The sequence below is a fragment of the Loa loa genome (genome assembly GCF_000183805.2).
Source record: "Loa loa unplaced genomic scaffold supercont3.543, whole genome shotgun sequence".
Classification (NCBI taxonomy): domain Eukaryota; kingdom Metazoa; phylum Nematoda; class Chromadorea; order Rhabditida; family Onchocercidae; genus Loa; species Loa loa.
Window position 1 is genome coordinate 24,949 of NW_018108723.1, and position 7,524 is coordinate 32,472.

Consider the following 7,524-nt stretch of genomic DNA (forward strand, 5'->3'; position numbering starts at 1 on the left):
ATGTATGTATGTATGTATGCATGTAGGTATACATGTATGTATGTATGTATGTATGTATGTATGTATGTATGTATGTATGTATGTATGTATGCATCATGTATGTATGTATATGTATGTATCTATGTATGTGTGTATGTATGTATGCATGTATGTATGTACTTGTGTGTGTGTGTATGTGTGTATGTGTGTGTATGTATGTACATGTGTATGTGTATATATATATATATATATGTATAGAAAATTGGTGCTGGATGATTTGGTGTCATCATATGAATTAATCAATAAATCGATATAAAGCGAGCGATATCGCTCGTTTCAATGATGCTCCGCCCCTAGACATATAATACATTATGTAAATTTGCAACTGGGAGGAAACTGAAAAGGTATAAAAGCGCTTTGCAACGAGTAAAGATTCAAGTATTAGTGGCAGTAGTAGTGGTAGTAACATTTAGTAATAAGTAAGGCATATGTTGTAGGATAGTTGTGGGCATCATAATGATATGTTATTGCTTGTTGTTGATGTTATTATCTTTTATCGTTAGTATCCTTCAATCATTATCGTCATCATTGTTGTTTGTTTAGTTAGTAGTGAATGATTGAAAATTACCACTCGCTCACTCACTCACTCGCTCGCTCGCTCGCTCGCTCGCATAACTACGCGCTCTTTTGCTCGTTTGTTTACTCACTGAAACGAGCGAGTATACGTATATTTCTTCATCCATTCCTATCTATCCATCCTCCCTTTTCTGCTTTAAATTTTCAAATTAAACATTAAACAACTTTTTCTTTTCATCGTATTTTCCTCCTCTTCTCTTTTTGCAGTAATCAATAGATCTATCTGTTTACATTCTCTTCATCTATTATACTCCTCCCCGCCTCATTGGCTTCATCCATTTATTATTATTATCATCAATCCTTGTATTTTCTCTCATCTTATCTTTTGTTGGAAAAATTGTGTAACAGTATAAGCAATTTATCATCATTTTGTACTATTCAAGTATGGTTTAAGCAATGATTTTTATGTTTATTAGAAATTGAATGATACAATCATTAACAATAATTGGTCACAACCTTCGTTTGACCAATGACCACTCTGATTTTTTTTATTTGTAGCGGGTTGAAAAATAATAAATTCGGTTAATTTTAAAAATATGCTTTAATCAAAATTGTTATTCTATTAGTTAGAGTAATATTATCATTAAAAAAAGAAAAGAAAAAGGAAGGAAGATAATTTTTAATAGCTGTAAAGTATCGATTAATGATTATTAATATACAACAATAATTATTCAACTAAAATGATATATCGGATATAAATTAAATTTTAAATCATTAAATAAAAGATATAAATTTTATCAAATTATTTATTCCTCCATTAAATTTCATTTATTAATTGCATATATTCATCTGTTCAATGATATAAGTTAAGAAAGAAAATGGAATGAACAAGAGAATCGTTATTCACATTTTTCAAATATTGATTAATTTCAAGTTACACGTATGTCTGCGTATATTTATTGACATGTAATTATATAAAACTTTACGTGTATACTAATTAAAATCAATATTTTGTTGAAAATAAGATAGTGAAAAAGAAAAGAAAATGAAATTCATTTTTTTTTTCTAGCAATATATTTGAATTACGCGTACGTAAAAAGAAAAATGGCATTAAAACGAGCTACAGGTAGCGTGAAACCATCATCACCCAGAAAGCCACGTGTACGTAAAAGTGCTGTAAGTTTATGTATATTCAATAATTAATAATTAACAATTAATTGTTTGAATTTAAAAATGTCGCATAAATGAATTTTACAGCCAAGTGGTGCCAAGAAAACAACAACTAAACGGAAGAAGAGTGCTAAGAAAAGTGGCGCAAAAAGAACAAAGAAACAAATGAAGAAATGAAAACAAATTATTGAAAATTTGTTAGAAGGAGAAGCCCATTTTTTTTTTTTTTTCCGGTACTACTAAATGCTACACATTTTTCACTTCATTTTTAAAAATTTACAAAAATTCAATTTTTTTTTTCACTCTTCCCATTTCCCCATGATAAATAAATCTATTCATTTATCCATTTTTAATTTTTTTTTTTTTTCTATTTGATTGCTCTCTAGAAGTTGTAATTATAATACCTTATTTCAGTCTCTCTTTTTTTTCTTTCTCTTCCTTTCTCTCTCTCTCTCTCTCTTTTGAAAAGGAAAAAAAGAAAAGGTTCATCTTGTGGTTTAATTGAAATGTTCAATATTTCTTAACACTTTCTCTTTTTCTTATCACTTCTCGTACTGATTTACTTTGTTTTACTCCTTATCATTCAAATTAACGAATTAACAAGAAAAGAAAAATATAAATTTCAAAAAAGTTTGATTTTTTTTTTTTGAAAACATTGAAATGTCAATAATTCGGAATTTTTAAAATCATAAAATGTTGCAGGAAAATTGGGAAACATTGGTTTGGTTTTTGTTTCTTTTGGTTAAAAGAGTTTCAATTTACATGAAAGGTAGCAAAAATTTGATTTAAATTTCCGTTTGAAATTATTCATTAATTGTAACGAATTAATGAAATTGAAAAATACTCAAATAAATAAAAAAACAATCATTTCACCTTTTATTACCAATATTGAATTGAATTAAAATTGTTAAATAGTTTTAAATTGAACATGAAAATAGGAAGGGCCTTTTTTTCCAATAATGCTTTCTCTTATTACCCTTTTTTTTCTTCCCATACTTTAAAAAATGTTAATTTTCATTTCATGTATAATATTGATGATATTGATTGAATACATTAAATGCATACATACATATTTGAGTGCTTGAATCTTATTTGTGATCTCTTCCATAAAGAGATTTTCATTTTTTCTTTTTTTAAATTGAAAAATTTAAAATTTGAATTTTCCTTTTTTTTTCACTGTATTTTGGTTGAAATGTAAGCATCTTTATTTAATGTTTCAGAAATTGTAATTTTTGTATGAAAAGTATTTCTATTTTCGTCATTTAACACAGCAACCATTTTGCTAATAAAGTAAAAAAATCCAGTTATAACATGGGAAAGAGTTCGAAGATTTTTAATTATTAATTAAAAAAAAAGAAAGGAAATTAGTAAAATGAAAAAAGAAAGTTATTAATAAAATGAAAAGACTGCAATGAAATGAAAAGAATTATGATTAGAAAGGAAATGAATAATTTTACTGATTATTTATCATTAAATGTTTACAAATGGTTAATTATTCGATAATAATCATTTCTTATTTTCCGGAAATAATTAAATATTCAGAAATATGTTATGAAGAGGAAATCGATAAGAAATTTGGATGGAATTTAACAGCAAATAATGCCACGATATTCGTCAAACAAAACATTACAAATGAGGGCATATAATTGTCAACTGCTCCGATACATATGTTGTGATAGTTGATAAGAATAACATTGCAATATGACATGTCAGTTTCTTTGGAAGTTCTCGATAAAATACCGACGAGAAAAGTATGATGAGAAATTGTAAAATTATCCTCAAATGCTTTATTGCACAAATTATTGTTTTATAAAAATATTTGTTATAAATGAATTATGTTTGATGCAAGGGGTCAATGAAGCTTTGAAAAACAAAAGAGGAAGTCGTGACCTTTTGGCCATTGCTGTTCAGTCGAACAGCTACAAAGCATGACCTTTTCACACAGTTCAATGAGTAATTCGATAACAAGAAAAAAAAACGATTTGTAATGGACAGGTTGCTATGTCGAATAGCAGTTTTTTTTTTGATCTGAGTTTCCGGCGCTACAGTAATCATAAATGTGTATTAGATAATGAAGAGTTATGTTTAAAGATTGCAAAGAGAAGGTGATTAAAACAGGAAGTCATAATAAATTATGATCAAGAGCACAACATGAGAAGGGCAATGTAAGTTTTTTCTATTTGATTTATTCGATAAATCCAGATGTTGATTCATTTGAATTAGTGACAGATCAAACTCTGATACTAGATCAGAGAAGATCCGATCCGGATCCTAATAAAGGCGTACAACATGCTGAGAATACAATAACGCAAACAGCTTTTATATTATTTTTACTTTCAATTATCACTAACAATTTAACTGACACAAAAATAATTGCAATTTTAGTTTCAGTTATATTTTTTGTAATTATTCCAAATCAAACTAATCTGAAGGTAAAAATTGCTTACGCATAATTCTACGTGACCGTATGATCATATTCTTATTAGTTAATCAATCGGATAATATTTCAATACGACCGGTGAAAATATTTGATAATTTTTAAGCAAATTACTCACGAAAATATAGGAAGTGAAGTTTTGCTGAATTGTTAATTAATGAAATAAATTGTTAATTAATGAAATATTCGATATAGCTTAACTATATCGAATTAAACTGGTACAATTAAATTATTGCAATATTTTAACAATAATTGTTGTTGGGAAAGAAATATCATTCAAGCAAGTTTATTTTTTCTTTACCATATAAGTGACCATGAAGAATTATCTGATCTTGATCATTCTTATCAAAATACAATTTACTCCTAATATTTGTAAAACTAAGCATTAATACAGTATTTAGAAGTATTAATCACAAATGGAATGCTTTAATTGCAATCTTTAATTAGTCGCTACCTAATCCGGGAATTATCGATGATAAAATTAGCATATTTGCACAAATGATGATAAATATGAACTGATAAATATATGAGGAATGACATATCAGGTAAAGAAGTCATATTGTTCGTTGTTCTTTCACAAAATCAATTCCAGAACATAATTGACGATGCTGGTAGGAATGACGATTGTTACTGATAATATTACTAATAATATTCATGATGATAACATTGATAACAGTAAAATAACTGATAAACTGTTAATCATCCTTTTTCTTTCTCTTTTTTTTAAATTTTTTCTTGCTAAACGCTACTCCTTATAATAATTCATAACGAAATAATGAAAATATTTAACAAATTCATTGAGATATAATGATTTTTTTTAAAAAAGGAATTAAATTTTTTTTAAAAAAAAAGAGTTAAGTTAAATTATCGTTGTAGAATTTAGAAAATCACAGTGAAAAAAAAAATGGCAAGAATTTCTAATCAAAAAAGGTAAAATTAAAAAAAAATTAAAATTACAAAACTTTTTTGCTTTCATTTTAGCAATAATTTATCGATTATCCAAGCAAACTAACCATGCAATAATTAATTAATACTTTCATGAAAAGTTAATTTATCATTTGACACAAATTGACAAAATGATTGAAAATTCGAAGTTTTTAAAATTAATTTATAATATTTATTATCAATTCATTGTTCATTATAAATTATAAAAATTTCTCTATCATTTTTAACTTATTTCTACTCTATATTTTCCCATTTCTTTCTTTTCTCTCATTCATATTTTCCTTCCTCTATCATTCATTGAATATTTATCAGTTCATATTTTGTCAACATTAAAGCAAATCATCTATTAATTTGTGTTACTTTCCATCTGGGATCAATAGATAATTGAATTACTAAAGTCATACGGTAGAGTTATTGTTTATTCAGCAAATAATAGGTATTAAATCACCAAAATGACAAGTTGTTGGAAATTTTCGAAAAACTAATACTTTTACAAAAAAAAGAAAAAACGAGAGAAATTTTGAATGAGAGAAATAAGATTGAGGGAGAATTTTTGTTTTTAAATTCATTTTAATTTTTTTTTTGTATAATTTCTGCTTTTTTAAACACATTTTAATATCGTTTCATTCATTATAACAGCCTAAGGATTATTAATAAATTCACAAAAATATTTCATTCAAATAATCAAACATTAATTAAATCGTAAAGATTGTTCAACAAAATATCGGCCATATATATTTCATTTCCAATTATGAATTCGAAAAGGAATTGATGCAATCTTGCATGCAATGAATACAATTACATGTTTCAAAAAAAAAAAAGAAAAAAATTATTGTCCACTTGTCACTGGTCAATGAGTTAAGTACTTGTATGTCATCTGACCACTAAACATGTCTACTTGTCGCAGATATATTGGTAAAGTAGCATACACAATGTAAACATATAACAGATATAAATGTTTAACAACGAATTTTTATTTTCTTAGTAAGTTAACTTGTGCGCAACAAAGGCGGAAAATGTGTCACAATCATTTGCTAAAAATTATAGTAATTTTCATCTGTTAAATTTTAAATATGTCATTGCATGCTGTTCTTTATGTTCAATAAAATTTCACATAAATTCAATTCACTTGCCGATGGATAGCAAATACTGTCCTGCGGTTTGCATGATGCATGCATTAGTGTGCTCCATTTTATCTTGCAATCTACTTCTATCGAAAGAAATTGAAAGCAACACTGGTCTATGAGCATAGTAATTCATCGTGACCCGAGGAATTATTGAGAAAAACGATCAAAAATGGCACTACTTCTTTGAAACATAATGGGATTCGCCCTTATATTAAATGAATTAGGAATGAAAAAGAAAAAAAATTATAGTCGAAATCGATAACTGTCAGTGTTGATTATTATAGCTAACAGGAATGACATTGATTATGCAAATTAACAATGTTTACTTCATCAACCATAACAATGTGACACGTGACAAAAATTGAAATTTACGAAATTGGAAAATTTTCAACAAATTGTAAATTTAATATGCAGTTAGATATAGTGTTGTGATTTGTGTTGTTCACTCCTTGCCTTTCTAGTTTAGTCGCAAAGATTATTTCACTGTCAAATTGTATCTTAAAATCAAAATTCTAACTTCAATTCACTTTTGTAACATTTTAAAAATATTTTCTTCCATGGATTTCAAACTAATTTGTCATCTTTTGAAGTTTAATTTTCGATTTAAAATTTTGATTAATAAAATCTTTTATGGCTTACTATTTCGTAATAGTTCATGAACGGTATCTTTTCATCTAACATAAGTAATCTTTTTTAATACAAAAATGTATCAGATATTGGTGAAAATTAAGATTTAATTACTATTTCTTTACTATTTCTATTGATTTAGAAATGACCGTATCATTTGCTGTAAGGAAATAAGCCATTTAGCTTATTTAGGAATAACTTTGCTATTCTACATTGTTAAAAATTTACCCAAACATTTGCATAACACTGTTTTATTTAAACTATTAGTATTTTATTTAAGCTATTAGTATATCTAGAATGAAATTATAAAATTTATTCAGAGTTTATTCAGACTAACTTAAAAAATTGATCTTTTACCAATTCAAATAAACAATATATCAAATAATTCCAACCAGGTAAATAACTTAAAATTTAATCCACCAAAAAAAAAGAAACGAATTATCATTAGTCAATCCAAATTAGCTTATTCTTGATTACTTTTATTACAATTGTGTAATCATATAAATAGATGTGTATTTTAATTTTACGTTTAATTATCATAGTTAAAAAAAAAAAAGAAAACTTTCGATAACTTTAATTATAGTTATCGAAAGTTTTTTTCGTTTTTAAATTAAAATTTGAGGAACTGATAAGTGATATTTATCAATTTTGAAAAAGATTTAC

General features: G+C 26.1%; 2 protein-coding genes across 2 annotated transcripts; both read left to right on the forward strand.

Moving 5' to 3' along the window:
- Positions 1 to 1,659: 1,659 nt before the first annotated feature.
- Positions 1,660 to 1,902, forward strand: LOAG_10979 (hypothetical protein; the record flags this gene model as incomplete). Its single annotated transcript, XM_003146502.1, has 2 exons — positions 1,660 to 1,731; positions 1,813 to 1,902. The coding sequence occupies 2 exons, from the start codon at positions 1,660 to 1,662 to the stop codon at positions 1,900 to 1,902; spliced, it is 162 nt and encodes a 53-aa protein (XP_003146550.1).
- Positions 1,903 to 3,726: 1,824 nt separating this feature from the next.
- Positions 3,727 to 4,178, forward strand: LOAG_10980 (hypothetical protein; the record flags this gene model as incomplete). The annotated part of the gene is made up of 2 exons (XM_003146503.1): positions 3,727 to 3,830; positions 3,869 to 4,178. 2 exons carry the CDS (start codon positions 3,727 to 3,729, stop codon positions 4,176 to 4,178), a joined length of 414 nt encoding a protein of 137 aa, XP_003146551.1.
- Positions 4,179 to 7,524: the final 3,346 nt, after the last annotated feature.